This window comes from Corvus moneduloides, chromosome 3 (genome assembly GCF_009650955.1).
Source record: "Corvus moneduloides isolate bCorMon1 chromosome 3, bCorMon1.pri, whole genome shotgun sequence".
NCBI lineage: Eukaryota > Metazoa > Chordata > Aves > Passeriformes > Corvidae > Corvus > Corvus moneduloides.
In genome coordinates, this window is record NC_045478.1 from 29,679,167 (window position 1) to 29,698,805 (window position 19,639).

The following is a 19,639-nucleotide window of genomic DNA, read 5'->3' on the forward strand; positions in this document are numbered from 1 at the left end:
TTCTTGCAGTAGCAAAACAGATCTCTTATGTTATTTAAAATACTCAGAACATGTTTTCAAGAAATTAAAAATCCATTGCATTTTTCTGGATAACTTTGCTTTTTCATAAAATAATTTCTTTCCTCGATTAAAGTATTTTCACACCAATATTTCATATAATATTGCAGAAAAAAGACCAAACACCCTAGAATAAGGTAATATTTAATAAACAGTTCTAGACAAGGTAACAAGGTTTTGAAAAACTATTAGAAAGGATAGGCCAACTAAATCATAAGAGAGGAAAAAAATAATAAATATGTGGTAAGTGAGAAATAAACATCAATCATTGCTAATGATTAAAGAGTAGTAAATGATGACATGCTTAACTATGTAAGGAACAATGTAGAGAACAATGCAGAGTTGTTTTTGTGCTAGCTTAATTGTAATTTAGTGTTTTCTTTAATGAAGAAAACTAGCATTCAATTTTTGTGACTGTTTGCTAGTTCCATGTGATGCCAATAGAGCGATGGATAACTCATGTATAGTAAAAGGAACTGCAGAAATTTCTTCTGATTCATGTCAGCACTTAGGAGAAAATCCTTTCCTGATGTTTCTCTACCATGTTTAAAAAAAATCTCATATACACAAATAAAAAAGATGAGATTCAAATGGATAGTAAAGAAGTCTTATTCAAAAGCAATAATGGAACAATGTAGAAAAATATTTGAATATTTGTATCTTGATAAATAGATAATCCTTGTCAAACTATCTCACCATGTTCTTACAGAAATAGCATGTTCCTCTGTCTAAAGGCTATTTCTGGTATTATGGAAAGAAAAGATTTAGGAAGAGAAAGGAAATGGCCAATTAGCTGAAAATTTGTGTTTGTGAAGGAATCAAAAAGTAATAGAAGGGAATTTCTTTAGCTGCTTCTAAGGGGTAGTTTTTCAAATTATTCAGTCCAGAAGTTGGAAATGATGAAGATTATACAGAATTGCTTCTGGTTTTCCTACGTTCTTGCTCCTAATAGATATGAGATCCAGAGTGTTGCATATGTTTTCTCATTTAAAGAAAAAAACTATCCAACCCCTGGTTTCAAAATGCATGAAGCTCCTCACAGTTAAGCAGGATACTACAGTAAAGGATATATTTTCAATAGCAACTACTTAGGCAACAACTTTCAATAGAAAGCATCTGAGTCAGCCACACTTTCTAAATCAGTTAAAGATGTCTATCAGTGGGTATGGCTCTGAGTCCGAGGAATGCACAGACACATGTAGCATGTCCAGAAGCTTAAGTCACTTATTACCTTAGTTAAGTGTTAAACTGGTTGGATTTAATCAGAAATCCCTGGAAACCAACCACAATTCGTGCAAAGGACCATTTGGACAGAGGTAGATGGATATGGGAAAACCTTCTGTAAATGGTTATATGCTTTGAGGCTGGTATAGACACAATCACATGAGGACACTCTATGCAAGTAGCAATGGACCACATAATCCTCACCCTCCTCTTGAAAAAGGTGCTGCATGCAATTATATTTCTACCATTTCAAGTACTTGGCTTCAAGATTCTTGCAAAGTCTATCCTTAAAAAATTTCTGGTTCAGGTATTGTAGCTAAAAGGAGTTTTTCCTAAAAAAATTTCCATGTGAAAGGAATGTAAAATAATAATAAAAAGGGTTTTTTATATTGTCTTGCCATTTATTTTTTAAATAACATCTGCAACCAAATCAGAGCAACTCGATTACGTTTGTTTTACTGATTTGTTTTTACCAATGCTCTGAAGTGAAAGAGTTCCTAGATTTTTTTCCTTCAATCTACAATTGTTTCATTAACCAGATAATCTAGTAAACCAATTTTAGAAGCTGTTCCTTCTAAATTTTGTATTTGCTCATTTTTTCTGTTCTTGTTTTTATTGTTGTTTTGCAATAAATGTATCAATGTCAGGGAAAGGAAGTGTAAGCTAGAAGAAAAAAGGTTGACAGTAAAGTTCCAAAGATGGCACTAACAGAATATATTTTCTCAGAACACCCTTTCACATTTTTTGTGACTGTTTATTGTCCTAAAGAACATGGATAATAGAAGAAGATATAAAGCAAACAATCATAGTTTATTGTGATGGATATCCTTGTTCACTGCCTATTTGAATTCACCCTAAATTTTGACATTTAAGAAAAAATGCAACTATTAGATTCTTAGCACAAAGTTGTGTATGATACCAAGATTGAAAGGATGGAATTAGGATACAAGATAGTCATACATCATAACTGAAGTGGAGAAAATTAAATTGATTCTGTTTGTTACATGTTTAGAATGGAAAACAACTGCTTTCCCAAAGAAGGAAGGATGCACTGAGAAGAAGCCGAGATTGTGTAGGATATAAGGATATAGGATATATGGATAGGCATAAGGATATATATGTGTAGGATATATGCTTAGGCATAAGGAGAACAACATAATATAGAGGGAAGCAAAATAAACTGTAATGAAGTAAAACGGTCAATTCAGCTATTATTTGAACTTGTATATGCATCTGACCTAAACACCATTACATTTATTTATGATATTAAAATGCTCTAAAAGCGTAGTAGTATTACATGTAATGTTACACCAAATGCAGTATGAAACACATGGAGTTTATTGTGGAGTGACTAGACAGAGATATTACATACAGTATTTGACTACGATTACCAAAAATGAATCAAATCTTCTCTTAAAACATTGATGAGCATCTACAAATCTCCCAAATTAAGGCAACATTGTTAATGGTAGATTTCATTTGGCTAAAGTGAATTAAAACATGAATCACAGGCAGAAAGCGTCCAAGTCTGTGACTTTAGAAAACTGAAACTGTCTAACCACTGTTCTTACAGGTCTTCTGAAATCCTGTTAGTCAAGTAGCTAATGCAGGACATGACTTTAAAAAGAAAATTTTTAATCCTTAAAATAGTAAAGCCTGCTAACTCTTGGGCCTCTCTATCAGTCAACACCTCCTCTGCACTTCAGCACTCTGGCAAGACTGCAGCTCTCACAAACAAAACTACTGAATGTGATCTCCTTGTGAAAAATATGTAACTCATACTTCCTCAAAATGCTTTCTCTCACCTAAATGCCTCCTTTCAAGTACAGAGGCATAAATATACTCAGAATTTATATTTATTAACTATTTCAGATTAAGTGGTGGACAATTGAGTTTAATTACACAAAAAAATGAGGACATTATTTTTTGTTTATTATTAACAATCATAAAAATTATTGCAATCATTAAGTGAAGCCTTTTGGGACTGAAAGGCAAAACTAAGGCTGAATACTGGAGATTTTCAATAAGCAATTGGACAGGGTACTAGATAATCTTGTCTAAACTCCCTTTCTCTTGAAAGGTTGGACCAGGAGATACTTCAAGGTCTCTTCCAACTTGGGCTGTTCTTCAAGTCTCTGTATATTTATTGTGTTCTAATATTCTGTGATTGTATTGTAACCCTCTACCTCTGTACAACAAAAACTGTGAACTTGTGCAAGATGTGTCATGTGACCCGCCCTGGATATTTCTCTCTGGAAGATATGAGTCACATTCTGGAGTTCTCCTCCTTCATCAAGAATGTCTGGTGTGCAAATTGGTTGCTAGAGTAAACTGTGGATTGAACACTATTCACAGTGTTCTCTCTAGGTTGTTTGTTCCCTTTTAGGGCATTCTTAGTGCTAATGAGTTTATAACTCACTGCAATGTAAAATGGGTTCTTAATTGCCCATTTTTACGTTCTGTTATATTGATCTAAATAATTACTTCCATGCTTATTCTCATATAATATTATCAAAGGAAAGACAGTTAAACTACAATGTCTTCCCACTGACATTTTTATTAAACAATTTCTATGGTACAATGAGGGTCATGGTACAGACCATTTCTACCAATACTTTGTGGAATTATAGATTATTCAATATGAATAACAGGGCCAGGATTTTTTTTTTTTTGGTTTGGGTTTTGTTAATAAAGGCAATCTACATCTGGATATTAATTGTTTATGTTATGCATATTTTTAAATGTAAACTTCAACACATTGTTTTATACTAATACATGTATATTGTGTGAAAGACTGGTTATATAATAATAAATTATTAGCTTATATCTCGGTTTAAAGAACTGGAAAATGAACTGTTGTTCTGGGCTATACATATCTATATGGGAAGACCTAACTGTATATGAGCTTGCATATGTGTGTTTATATGTATATCTGTATGTAGGAGTGAATAAGAATGAAACTTAGGATTTTCTTCTTTAGGAAAATTGTAAACAGTTCTACTTATATTTTAATTTCAAGTGTTCTTAATTGAATCTCTGCTGATGCACTGTAACTTTGTGTTCTATACTTCTGTTATATTTTTTGCAGATTCTAAACTCTTCATAGTATGTTGTCAGGCTTTTGTGTATCACAGCTTTCAATTATCTGCTTTTATGAATATCCTAAAATTTGAAAATTGTTTACTTCAGTAATGCTTATCAGAACTTACTCAGGCAGCAAGATAAAAGCCAAGCAAAGGGGAACAGGATAAATTGTACTCCTTACTGACATAGAAAATAAAAATCTTAAAATCTATATAAACATGAAATTAAATTATACATTGGATCAATTCTGGTATTTTCAAATGGATAATTTTTAGTGTGGCCTTTCTCAATAAAACAGTTTTCTATATGCTGCTTGAAGGATCAATTTAAAGTCTACTAATGCCTGTCTGTGAACTAGAAATTCAATAGGTTGTCTTATCTTTTCAGAAAAAACATAAACTTCATACACCTTGAAAGGGAATGGCACCTGTAGTATAACTGTCTCAACTGTCATCAATGCTTTAAAATTTATAGATTTTATTTTATGGCATTAATAATTAAACAATTTATAGCCCTTCAATTCCCTAAATCTTTTTGTATCGCTCCCAGAGTTTACACGAAGCCTAACAGAGTAAAGCACAAAAGATAAATACATTTTTTTAAAAAAAAGTTTATAGTTTTCTGTGTTCTCTGTGAATGATGATGTCTTTTCTTTCTGCAATCTGCAGGATATCATCAAGTGAACCAACAAAGTACTGAAATACATTAATTTCCAATCTTACCGGCAGTTATAGTTTTGCTGCTGAGTTATGCAAGTTGCATTATTTAAGCAAGGCAGTAATTCACATGGATTCAGTATTCTCTCACAGAACTTGCCAGTAAATACTGGCATACAGATACATGACACATCCTATAGAAGAGAGGGATATTGGAAATAATTATTTGTTGTACGCAAGACAATACAAAATTTAGTGGTTTTAGTGTTTACATCCATTACTAGAGAGGCCCCAACTAGGACAACTTTTCACAAAGACAGCAAAAAAAGCAGTTCTAGTCTCAGATAGATTACAAACTTGATTTAGGACAAGTAGAACAGGCCTTCCAGCACAGATTATACTAGACTTGAGTTTGCTAACTGGAAATATACCAGCTTTAAAATTGGCAGTTTTGTGATCTCGTAACTGAATCAAGAAGGAGTTTTATAATTAATTTAGGGTTTTTTCCTCATTTCTGATTTTGTTCCAATGTAATGTTTGCATCTGTTAAGCAGTAACAATACACAAGGTACATCAGACACCAAATGGTGGCACTAACTAGAGGAAGAAAGATCATGGGTATCCTTTTTCTCCTTAAATATAAAGCACAGAATCTATGCTTCTCTTTAACAGTGAAAGACATCTGTCAGTTCTTGCAATCTAATTTGAACAATAAGAAAAATAAATTATTTTACAAACTAAAATATTTCTTGGAGGTGACACTCTCACCCTTATTTTTCTATGCTCATCATGGGCCTTTTGAAGTCAGAAAGTAAAGGAAACGGTAAAGGGGTTTGTTCCCCTAATGAAATAGGAAGTGCTTAGGTGTTTCTTTTGAATTGGTCTTAAAGGTATAATCAGGAAACTCCAACTCCTATTGAGAGTTTTCTATACATGTGAAATAAACTACTGCATCTGTTTGTCTACTGCACAAAATCGTATGTGCTAGTATATCCAGTAGACAAAATATTTAGACAGGTTACATAACTTAGAAATCTATCAATTTATTCAGCAATTTAGATGTCTCTGGTTTTCTCTGTGTATGAGTATGTATCACCAGTGTGTGATAACTAAGCTTTTGAACTCTTCTTTTACTGTTTTGATTCTGTATAATCACTGCTATTTGCAATAGTAATGCTAATGAAAGAACATCAACAATTTATTTTGACATAATACCAGGTATGACTTTATTATCAAAACTTTGTGAGTCTGCATGAATTTATTCTATTTTACAAAAAAAAAAAAAAGCAAGAAAAAAAAGGCAATTAAAAAACTTATAACGCATGAAAAGCAAGAACAAGATAATCACTAGTTAATAAAGATCACATGATGCCTCATGTTTATATCAGATGATTTTATGAGGGAGAGGAAAAAAGAAATAAAATAACATGGGTAGCTCCTTATGTGGTCACCAAGCAACTGGCATGAAATGGGGAATTTAGGAGTTTTTATAATAAAAATATTATAAACAGGACACATTTAGACAACACTATGCTTCTTCATGAAGCATGCAAAGCTCCTTAAAACATTTACATTAGTATTAAATGTTCTGACACTTTCACGTAACAGATCCTCCTGTAAGGTATGTGAAGGCATATGGATGATAGGAAGGTGATTAGAAACAGACAACATAGCTTCACAAAGGGTAAATTATGTCTGACTAATAGTGGCTTTCAATGATGTAGTAATTGCGTTGATAGATAAGGGAAAAGCAACTGATAACACTTACCTTGACTTCTGTAAGACCTCTGACATCATCCCATGCATCATCATTTTTGCTAAATTGGTGAGAGAGGGGGAAAGTTGTAAATGCCCCATCCCTTGAAGTGTTCAAGGTCAGGTAGGATGGAACTTTCAGCAACCTGGTCTAGCATAAGGCATCCCTGCCCACTGCAGAGAAGTTGGAAATAGATGACACTTGAAGGTTCCTTCCAGCCCAAATCATTCTATGATGCTGTAATTCTATGATTCTCTGTTCAAATAGGGATTTCTAACATTTATACTTACATTTGGCAAATCGATACATGTACCTCTGTTCTGACATGGCCTTGAAGAACATTCATTGATGTCAATTTCACAGCTGTTACCAAGGAAACCAGAAGGGCAATTGCAAACATATCCAGACTGGTTATACTGGCATATACCTCCATTCAGGCATGGCTGAGAGGCACAAGGATCACCAGGTTCCTCACAAAATGGACCTAAAAAAGAAATAAACATTAAAAATTACAGTGTTGGAGTGAAGCTTGATATGTTCTTTGACATTGCTTTCTTACTATGTTGTGTTTCCCGGTAATTTCCCTCACTTTTTTTTTTATTATTTTATTTTGTTGAGGGATTGAGAGGCTTTTATAAATTGTGCTTTTCTAAAATGGTTTACACTATGAAGCTCCAATTACTGACTTGGACATCTGTAAGCGATCACCATTTATAAAGCAAAGAACTTAACATATTCCTGTATGCTTTGTTTGTTTTAGTGAATTAATGTGGTAGGAATCCCTGGGAGTGACTAACCTGATCTGTAACGAAGGAAAGATGTGACTACAGTGAGATGCTGAACAGTCACTGAATATCTCACAGCAGTTATTATTAAGGGAAGCTAAATCCAGTGGACTCCCAGACCAGGAGGGTTCTTCTCATTCCTATTTACAGATACAGCCAGTACTGAACCTGAAAGTGCTCTCAGTAAGCAAACACACACACACACACACTACAAACACGCTGTCCATGTGAATCAACCTGAAGAACAGTGTCTTTTCCCTTAGATAAACACGAACAGCAGTCACATGAGCGTAAACATCAATGATGGCTCAAATTTTTTCCTCATCTCTGGCTAGCTAATATTGAAGCTCAACAATGAACATACACACTCCCTCATTTTCTAGATACAAAGATAAACCCTCATTTGTGAATCCCTCAGGAATCAGCATAGATTTTAAGTCTGTCTGATATCGGTATCCAGATCCTGAACCTCTTGCGGACTTGCTGTCTCAAAGCTTGGGTTGTTCCAGATCTGGATGTCACTCTGGTTGCTGGCTAGTCTAGTTTAAATGTCTCTCACTACCCACTAGGAGAGGTGTTAATACAGAAGTAGCAAAGAAAAGAGACTGTTTACTAGGGTCTGTTGGCCTTGCAAGAAAATAATCTGTAAAATTTCCCCAAATCACCCTCCTTTATTACCTTTGAAATTTCCATATCTCTCACAAAATTCTCCCTTTACTCTCTGTGAAATTCAGTGCTTGTTCATGGTGGTCTGTGCAATGTTTGTCAGCCACTTGCCCTGTTATTTGTCGAACTCAGTAATTTCTCACATTATATCCAATAGCTTCCCATATTCTCCTAAATTCTTGTAACCCTAGGCAGGACTTTACTAATCTGCCAGCATACCCTAACATTTATGAACTACATAAGTATTTTCAACAATTAACTCTTTTTAATACTGTGATGTCAAAGAATTATAGCATCTAAGAATTTATTTTCATTTACTTCTGGAAAATTATGTATCAAATATGCTTTTTGCATACACTGTACTTTGGTGCTCTGATTCAAACCACCTCCCTAATATATACTTAGAAATTACATCAGAAGATTTTTTTAGCAATTTGCTGTAGCAATAAAATAGCTTCATAATAAATCCCTTCTGAAGTAGTAATATGTATTGATTCAACATTTTATTAGACACTTGGATACACTGACTTAAAAATAGACATTCATAAAAGAATAAATTATACTTTACAAAAAGACAAAAGACATATAATTTTGAAATGGTAAACGGAATACTTTTAACTCAAATTGTAAACTGCAGGATAAACATAACTAATTAATTATAAGCCACTTAACATATAAGTATATGAACCTCTAATAATTTAATTATGAATAGACTAGCTATTTAAAGCAACTGTAAGTATGTGGAACAACATTTACTAGAAGATTGAAAAATCACACTCTGTCTCTATTATGTACCAGAACAGCTGATACGACAAGCACTATACAAGAAAATCCCATCAGCTGAAAAAGGGTCAAAACACATTTTCCTTTCTATCATTCAGTTCAGTAGAAATAGTTATTCCAATAAGCCAAAATGAATTGGATCTATCTTTTATGACAGATTATTCACTTCTCCTTAGCATCAGAGGACGTTCAAAGAATCTATCAAAAATTTTTTTGCTATCCCTCATCACCATAGTAACCAAATCACAGTATATTGGAACTTCCAGATGTTAGGTCTTGCTCATAGGAAAAGCTAAGGAGGCCATATCTCAGAACAAGGCCATCAATCTGTATTAGTGCATATAGAAGAGAATGTTTGCAACATGAAGTGAGGGAGATTGGTCAATTCTTTCTTATTAGTCAATTACTATCTAGCAGTCCTGTTCTACTTTGGTGTAGCACTGTACCCCAGCAGTACTCATAGATGAGGTTATATAATGCTTACCCTATTTTTCTCCATTATTAGTCACATTTGACAAGAATGAATGTTCCTGTCCCATCCACATTTATAATCAGGAGAAGGAAAATGAGCAAAACAGTGACCCCACTTGCTCTACCCAAAGGAAAGCCAGAGACTGTTGTCTCAGTAGCTGAATGGAATAATGAGTTTTTCCTGCCGTTGCTTCTACCCCTGAATCCATTCACTCCTTCACATTTTTTGTGCCACCATTACCAAGTATTTATTAGCTTTTTGTTAAAAAAAGGCTCTCAATGGGATTATTAGAACAAGGAAAGACTAAATGAACAAAATAGGACAGAACAATGAAGGCCAGTGGGGAAAACCAGATGAAAGAGTTGCCTTTGGTAATGTTATGTACATTTGTATCTAAATGAGGAGAAGGGTATTGTTCTGCCAAAAAAAAAAAGTGATAGTGCAACAGTCTTTTAAGAGAAGGCTAAAGTAGCTAGAATAGGAATAGAGAAAAATCTGAGAGAGGATAAGGAAATATTATCAATCACACCATGAGAAATTCATCAAGGAAAAATGCAAGTTTCAAGGATGGCAAAAAAAAAAAAATATATATATATGCATATTTAACTTATTACCCTTTTCTCCTTGGCCTCTCTTTGCAAAGGGAGCAAAATAATTTTTCTGTTGTTAATTTGGAAATAAAACAGTGCATTTGCTGGAAATTGGTATCCAATTACCTAGGTAGGTGGAGGAGTATTAACTTAAATGAAGATACTGACTCATGGTCTAAAACACAAGTCACATCTACCAATGTCTTTTAGAAAGAATTCAGTCTTGAGCTGGAATTTTTCCATTAATTATGTCTTTGATATTCCTCTACTTATAATTCACCGTATTCAGCATCTTATGTGAAAAGCGAGAGCAGCATTCTTTCACCTGAACATCCATGCCTGATGAATTTGACAAATCAAGTCAATAAATGGAATTCTGGAGAATTAGTGGTTTGAGATTTTTATTCTATCGTTCCCAAACCTGATGTCACACTCAATCTATTTGCTAAATAAGATTAAAATGTGACTTGATTACAGCTCTTGGATGGGGAAAATACTAAGCACTAAAGGGACCATTAATTCAGAGAGAAGCCTGTAAGAAAAGCAAATGACTGAAGAGAGAAGCAGAAGAATATAATGTGAGAAGCACCTCACACAGTTTTACCAATGAGATATCTTTACCTGACTACCATGAAAGAGTTGAATTCTATGGTTGCTGATGTCTTCACATCAATGTGTTTTGAAAAAAACTACATACAAGACTTAACTATATAGAAGAGGACATATGCAATACAACCAGATTTGGTCAGAAGGGATGAATGACTGGTCCTCTAAACTTGCAAATATATTTATCTACTTTGAGTAAAGATGAATACAAACCCTTTTAAAGGTTGTGCAAATCAGGAATTATTTTGAAATTCTTATTTTAAAATGTACATATTTTTGTCATTATCAGTGCCTCTTGTTCCAATACGTTTAAATAAATACTTAAATTCGTATCCACACTAACATTTACTGACCACTTGAATGTTGTGGTTAGAAGCAAAGTAAAGAGGGAATAGGATAAAAATAGATCTTTGTAATCTGATATCAAATGCAAGCCCCAGAAAGAAGACAATGTTTAAGAAATGAACAGTGCACCTGGGATCAGCACATCAGTCCAACTAACACATGCATATTTGAAATGTTTGTACATCTTCTGAAGACCTGAGACTTAAATTGAAAAAATAAAAAAAAAAGCAAGGCAAATTGTCATAACTGCATAGATTTGATACACAATCTTTTTTTTTTACTTTGATATCAATAAAAACATGGTATAGGCATAGTATGTGCCCTAGATGCTGTGCATTTCTGTTGCCAACAATTTCAACAGAAGTAATTTTTTCCTCAGTCAGACCCAAAAAGAGACATTTGCTGAAAATATTGAAGCCCCATTAGTGCTCACTGATGAATAATCAGCTACTCAAAGCTTATTCAAATTCTCAGGAAGATAAATGCAGAAACCATGTTCTAATGGGAGATGGTTAATTCTGGAAACTTCAGTATGAAAAAAAATAGTTATCAGCTTGATTGAATACCCTGATTAAAGAGGAAATTCCAAGAAATTAAAAACATCATCAGTAGGATCAGTTCACCTTCGTCTTTCAATATAATGAATTCTTGTTTGGTTTACTTCAATAAAATAAAAATTGTGGCAGTTTAAAAAGCAGGAATAGATGAGTAAAGATTATCTGATAGACCAATATGAAAGCTAATGAATTTTAGTTTAAGGAACTGAAACTTATTTCCAGCATTTTTTGTTTTTACACATGAAAAGAACAAAACCCTTCACCAAACCAAGAATAAAACCCTTCACCAAACCAAAACAAATGCCAGAAGAACCCCAGCTCTTCCTTGTTCTATTTAACTGTACCCTGTCTAGTCTTCCTTTCTATGGTTTCACTGCCTTGTTATAATGATAACCCATTTAAGGAAAAGAACATTCCTGAAACCATTGATAAACATCACTCAGTTTGTTAAGATACCACATAGTGACATTTACGTAAATATCTGAGGTTACTGATTAAAAAAAGAAAAACTACTGATAAGTAGTTTCTATTTTTAATTGCAGCATTTCTGGACTTCACATTTATGCAAACATTTCTCTCCCCAAGCAGCAAAATATGTTAAAAATCATATTAGCTACTACACTTCAATATGATATAAAAGTCTCATTTTGTTGTTCCTCCAATGAAAAGTCAGTGTTTTCTAGAGCAGTTATGCATACAGCAGAGTAGACTGGTTCAGGAAACAGCATAAGTTACATTCAATTATTTGTACTTGTGTCAGAATAGAGCAATAATATTTCAGGGTTAGGATAAAAAATGAAGTATTTAGTGGGAGAGAGATTTATTTTCAGCATAAATGAAGCAAGTGACTGCCACTTGATACAACCAAGGACCAGGATACACAATAGGCAGTAAACAGAATAAAGGCTCAGTATGAAGACAATTATGAAAATTTAATTGTTTAAACTATTGTTAATATTTTAATATGTTCAATTTCACATCTAGAATTATAGAAACCCACGCAATATCCGTCTTATATATCATTAATATGTATTATGCAACAGAACCCTTGTTATCTTAAAACTAATTATTAAACACCTCTTTTAATTTGAGGAACATCAGATTTCAGTTGATTCAGTTATGAAAAAATTTCTATGATTAACTAATCCCTATCTTTATAAGCTCCTTAAACAATTTATTAAAATTAGTCCAGTCCAGTCCACTCCTTTTTTTTACCTTCATGAGCTTCATCAGACATCCTTCCTTTTAAATGTAAAACTGAAAAGTGTTTTAAAAAGTTGTCTCTGTAAAATGATTTTAATTTTTCTGTTTAAACACATCACTGAATCACAAGTTCTTGTCTTATTTATCTAGATCCTGAAATACATCAATATTTCTATCAGTGCACTAAAATCATTAATCTTTTAAATACTAATACAGTATTTGCATCTTCATATACATTTCTAATCATAACTAATGAATGATACCTTGTTTTTCCTGTATATGAAGTTTCAGTAAAGTATGAATCAAAATTAAATCTACTTCAGGTACTGTGAATCTGGGTCTTTTATGGAGTACAAATCTCCATGAAAGATTACAAGGGTTATAATTTTAATTTTAGACCAAATAGGCATCATCAAAGCTCACTCATGTGCTTTACAGAAGAGCTCCAATCAGCATACTTGAAAATAGACATTTTAGAAGTAAATGAATGAGAAGAACATTAGCTTCCATCAGAGAGGCCTATTAGAGAAAAATTACAGTACTGCTGGAAAAACTAATCAGGAATCCTTGCAAACTTTTAGTTTTACCTCTTATCTTGGCTAACCACAGTGTTCAAAAAATAGTGTAAGCTAACAGAACCGGGCTGATCCTGAGCTGATGCCACCCTGGATACTGCTATGGCAGTGTGCATACGCTGTCCTTGCTTCTGGAAGGCTGTTATTCCTTGGAGCAACAGCAGGGCATTACCCTAAGAGATTATATACTATTCCTTGCCAAAAATCACTTCCTAGTGCCTGTTTATTGCAGAAAGGGATGTTCAAAATGCTACTGGGGGCATCAGGATAATAGCCATAATGTTCAGATTGACAGTTGTGACTTTTGTCAAGAACACCAATGCTGCCCACTCACAAAATGTTTAAAATGGTCTTTCTCTTTGCAGCCAGATGATGGTGTTCACCACACAGAAGAAAACCTGAGTGTGTCTGTTAACAATGAATTCACTAATACTTCATGGGTTTTACTACAGTAAAAATGATATGATTTCTTTCCAAACATCTTTTGGAAAGGTGGTTTTAGAAATGTAATGATTAAACAGTCTTTTCTCTGAGGCAAGTTTCCTCAGAATGTATTAATTCAATTCCTCAACTGCTCATCAAGTGATAAGACCTTGTCCATATTCAAATTTAAAGCATGTTCCTGATGACTCACATACTTTTGTGAGAAGCTCAATACTTCTGAATTTTGAAAAATTACACCTCTTAGAGATGAGGTCTCGCCTGGGATTCATGGACTAGCATTGTGCATGAGGTTTCTCAACATGGTTTCTAAAGGTATGAATGGGAAACACACTTCTGATTAAAATCCTAAGTGAAAACAGATCAAGTCAATATACTAAGCAGGACAGACATTTTCTTAATTAAAATTAAAAAGTCAATGTGATTCCAAACTACAATAGGTTGATAAATAAAAATTTTAGAAAGTAGAGTACATATGCCAACCATATTTTCTTTTAAATTATTGTTAAATCTGTGATAACAGGTTTACTTTGCATAATAATTTGTTCTGAGTGCCTTCTTGACACACTTTTTTGGGGGAAGTGATATAGGTTATATTTGTTGCATTATTCTTAATTCTTAATTATTCTTAATATAATAATTTGTTCTGAGTGCCTTCTTGACACACTTTTTTGGGGGAAGTGATATAGGTTATATTTGTTGTATTATTCTTATTCAAAATTGCTGTTTTCTATTCTTTTGGCAATAATATTTTCAAGAATTCCTCTGACAATAGGATAAATTAAAGATGAAATATTTTATATATTGACAGCGGGCAGTTCAGTTAGTTATGTGAATCCAGGAGGAAGAGTCTTAAATAAATCAGCCACTGGAAAGTTGGTACTCTTTTATTTCTCTGCTAATATACTTTTTCTAGAACAGATGACAGGTGATTAACTTTCTCCTCTCTCCTTAGTGTTACCACAGCCAGCTGAGTGATGATGAAAGGTATGTATGGGCTTAAAAATCATGTGGTTTCATAAGAATACTCAAACACTTTCCTTCATAACAATTTATATAATGTGTGGCTTGGTCTTTTCTCTTGTTTGTAGTCAAACCTGTGTGAGAAGACAAAAAAAGATTGTATAAACATGTACCAAGCCACTTACAACTTTGTTCATCGCCTCTAAATAAAAAATATACACCTATGGGCAAATGCAGCTCACTGCATTATACACAGCTGCAAATATTGAACTTAAAAATATTAACAAATTTTCACTACTTTCAAATTTTCAGATGGGAATATACAGTTAATTAAACCCTTTAATTCTCTCAAACAGCTTGAACCTTTGGAATTCGTATGAATTCTTATTCCCTTAACAAAATTATTTTCAAAATCAGTTTCAGGGATGTGAATAACTGAAGCCTGTGATTCATTTGTCTCCCTAGTTTCACAGTTAGTTATTAATTATTGTTAAAGATTATATATCTTCTTTTTCTAATCTGTGGTAGTGTGGAAGCAGGTATACAATTACTCAAGAAGAAAGAAATTGACATAGGGAATAGTCCTATCAAAAGATAACTTATTTTTCAAGTTTTGACAGAGGAGTCTATTCAAGATATATACATTTACTTTTGTTTTGTCCTCAGAAATCATAACTCTAAATGACAAGAACCTGCTGTTACAGTGAAAGAGGATTTTGGCTGAGATGAATTCCTACTAAATTGCTTAACAATATTCAGAAACATGACTCTAGGCTTGAGACAACTACTGAAGATCTGGGAAACAGATCTTCAGGAGATATAGCCACTTGAAATTCAATAACTGAGGTAAGGGTTGAAAAGAAACGTAAATGATAGGAATATATTCTGGGAAGGTATGCCCTTAGGCAACTGCAGAGTCTGGGGACGTGTGCTAAATAAGGGGAAGCCTGAGACAGCAGCGGGGATTGAGTATATTGAAGAGAAAGAGGACAGGCAGGGTAATATAGAAAGTGAGAGCAAAAGAAGGCTTGAATCTCAGGATTAGAAAAGTGCATCACAGTAACACAGAAGCAGTAGGATGGGCTAAGTAGTTACCATTAGACCTGTTTTGATACCTTCTGTATCCTAGGAGGGAGAGAAAAAAAATGTTGAGGATAGTCGTTTTAAATAAAAACAGTTTATAACCTATATGTTGTTGGTGAGGAAAATATGTTGTTGCTTTATCTTATTTTGATATTGCTGATTTTTTTATCCTAGCTACAAAATCTTAAGCAAATTGATTACCAAAAGGTCTCAAGGGGGCTTAGTTGGGTTAATGTCTAAAATGGAGGCTGGTCCAATGGATAAAATGTGTGGTATGTTGCCAAGGGACCACATGACATCATCTCATAATCCAGATTTCTCTTCTAGGTTATGCATTAATTTATTGTAAATAATTATTCTTGAGAAGAAAGCAAATCCCTAGGAGTACTTTTGGAAGAAAATCAGAAAAAACAACATAAGTATTAATTAGAATCAACTAAGTTTTGTACATCTGTGCATTCTATTAGAATTGTGACAAAAAACAAAAGGTCTGCTTACTGTTCGGCTTGTAACATTATTAGACTCTGAGAACCAGCAGAATATTATACCACTTGCAAGAAAACCAACCTTTGAACATTCAAAGACATACTCAGAACGGTAACTTTTAGCCTCCAATGACCTTTGGGTACACTTCCATTTCCTGAGGCCAGATTTGACATCCATCAGCATTATTTAATGGGACAAACTGGGTGTATTCAAATCCCTGCATATTGGTCTGAGTACTGCAAGCACCTGCCAATTCTGGAAGCACTGTAGAGGTATAGTGCACTCAGAGCTGGAATAAACGCCAAGGCACTAATGTTGAAAGAAGAGTAGAATCTGAGAGTCTCTCATAAACAGATTAGTCATTCTCAAAAGCTGGTAATATCACCATGGGTTTATGGCTCTAACACCATGATGTCATTTAAAGAAATGAAGGCCTGGTACGGTAAGAGACCTTGAAAATTGCAGACACAGCATGCAGTATATGGAAGTACAGGCATGGAATATCAGGAGGCAAGGCACACTCTAGGCTGTGGAGACCCCACAGCTCCAGTGAGCAGTCAAAGAAATGCAGACCTGGAGGTGAACAAAACTGGCCTTATGGGCAACAAAAAGAATAGTATCTAACATCCATAAACCCCACCACAGATAGGAAATTCAGGTGTAATTTGGAATTACAGCCAAATGAAGAAAAAGAAAGGTATATAAGGATGTTAGCAAACACATAAATATGATCCTGAGTAGATCCTAGAGCAAGAAATGTAAAACCATCAGCACAAATGTCATATTTTTCCTGAAGAAGGACTACAGATGCTCACAGGAACACCCACCATAACACACCCTGCTGCCAGTGACAGTAAAAGGAGCAGGGTAAGGGTGAGCACAACATCTTGGAATAGGGTTGGAAACTAAGAAGTGTGTACATATAAGAAGTTTATAAGTATTATTATTGAAATATTTTCTGCACAGATTAATCTTGAGATTTCAATTACACTGTAATTGTTTGGCCTTATATTTACAGCATTTTCTCCAGAATCCTGTGTTTAAATGTCAATACATAATGATACATAAGGCGTAGCAAGATAATGCCAGGAATATAACAAACACAAATCTGATGAAATCCAAGGAAAGTGAAAAAAAACTATGAATTTAAACAGAAGACACTTTTTGGGCTAATGAGAAGACCCCTTCAGTAGTAAGAGAAAATTCTACAGAAGACTGTGTTCTCTCTCACCATTTTGGAGATTTGTGCTCTGTAATACATAAAAAAGCAAGCTCATATGACCTAACTCAGCAATTTAAAAACTAGATGTTCACTGTAATCCCTGTTAGAACCAAGAGTTTAAACTGGACACCTTTAGAAGATGGTTCATTGTTGGAACCCTGAGTTCTGAGAATTTCAGCCTTTCAGTGCTGACAGACAGTGATCCTCAGAAGCACACTGCATTTGACCTGAAGCCTTGGGAAAGGCTTCCCAGATTGTGTGATAACACTGAGGTTGTTGCTGTGTAATTAAAAGTTATATCACTGGGTGGAATATGTAGAGATGTAGAAAATTAGGTTTATGGGATATATGTAACAATATGGAGGATATTGGGTGTGGATTTGTTCTTCTTTTCTCCTTCTTCACAAATCTGGGTGTTCTGGTATTGGGTCAAAAAACCCACAGTGTGGATCATGAATAGTTAGTCATTGGATTATAAGTAAAAATGGATTACTTGGCATTCCATAATCGGGTAATTTGAACCTTAAAAGGTCTTAGAAGTTAGAACTCGGGGCCATTTTCACCTTGTTAACTTAGAGGCACACTCTGTGCAGCTGTATTATAGATAAGATATAATAATCAGATATCTAAGTCCAAAGATAAATTCCCAGTCTCCTGCATCTTAATTTGAACTCTGAGTAAAAGAACTCACAAAACAAAGGCAAAGAAGAAAAAGAAACAATAAAAAGAGAAAATTAATAATGGAAATTAATAACTGGTGCCCATGTGTGAGGACCCAAAGTTCGGAAACAGAGAAAATTAATAGTTCATTCCATCAAAAAAAACATATCTAGGACTGATTATCCATGGGATGCTCGCTTTTCTTCTAACTAAACATGGCAAACTTAAGAAGTATTTCAGGTTAGATACCAAACTCTAGACATCTGATGTTGCATAATATGCAGTCAGTCAATGAAGAATACCTCAAAGTTTGCTACACAAATGGATTCAAGCTAACCAGATAATAGAGTCTTTACAAGAGATCTCTTCAGAAGCATTCCCATTCTAGCAATCTCCAAAGGCTAATTGATAAAAATAAGTTTTTTGAGTCTGTTGATTTTACTGCCAAAGTGATAGAACATATTTTGAAGTGACTGATTACTGTTTGGAAAAAAGTCCCACATCTCAGAAGAAGAGCAACTTCAAATATGAGGTATTCCTATTCATTTAGGGATTTCATTCACACATATACTAACCAATAAATTAAAATGGACAATGCTTATGCAACCTTCCATTTTTCATATATGGTGGTTTTATTTGCATCTAAGATTTTGATTCATTTTGAAAAATGCCCTTGATTTAAATGATCTAAGTTTGCTTTTATTAAGTTTGAACAATTCAGCAAATAAAAACTTTTATTTTTATTTATATTAAAGGGATTTAAATCTATCAGCAGAAAAAAGGAATTCTCAAAGCTTTCTCTAAGGCTTGAAAATCTTTTGAAATAATGAATTTTTTTCATAAATTCACTGGTGGTCATTATCACCTTGTAAAATAAATTTGGCTTTTGTCTATTTAGTAGTCTGTAAATCATGGATACACAGCATGGAATTCCTTTAAATGAAGACAGACAATATGTTACTTAAATGTTTGGAACAATATTGATTCTATACACTGGGTTTTATCCCTACTGGAGATAGTGATATTGTTTGTAAAATTCTGCTTTGTTGCTAATTCCATAAAATAAGCAAATGAATCTTACTAAATTTGAACTGTGTATACCCATCAGCTTTTCAAAGTGAACAAAGAACAACATGCAATTCTTTGTGTTTTCTAGTGTTTGAATTTCATTCATTAATTAAGTAGATTAGCTACTGTGTTCTGTTGACACATGGTATGATGTCAACAAACATTCAGCTACTTTCAAGAGACGTTGTGTCAAACCATCGATTTCTAGACCTTGAAATAAATCATATTATGTTATTTTAGACTGTAGGTCCTATTGTTCTTTGTATTTTAATTAATTATGAAAAATATTCTAATAACCACTGAACTCACACAATTTTGAATTGATTGCCTGCCACAGAGATTTTCTTCCTTCAAAAA

General features: G+C 33.8%; 1 protein-coding gene across 2 annotated transcripts in view; it reads right to left on the bottom strand.

Annotated features, from left to right (window-relative positions):
• Window positions 1-19,639, bottom strand: part of EYS (eyes shut homolog) — an 855,823-nt gene that overhangs the window by 713,916 nt on the left and 122,268 nt on the right. Inside the window, exons 4-5 of one of the 2 annotated variants that reach the window (XM_032104713.1) lie at window positions 7,068-7,261; window positions 5,088-5,215 (exon numbers count right to left, since the gene is read on the bottom strand). In XM_032104713.1, coding sequence (XP_031960604.1) covers window positions 5,088-5,215; window positions 7,068-7,261 — 322 coding nt within the window. Of the gene's footprint in view, window positions 1-5,087; window positions 5,216-6,789; window positions 7,035-7,067; window positions 7,262-19,639 lie in introns of those variants that run through there. The other variant, XM_032104714.1, reaches the window with a different exon arrangement.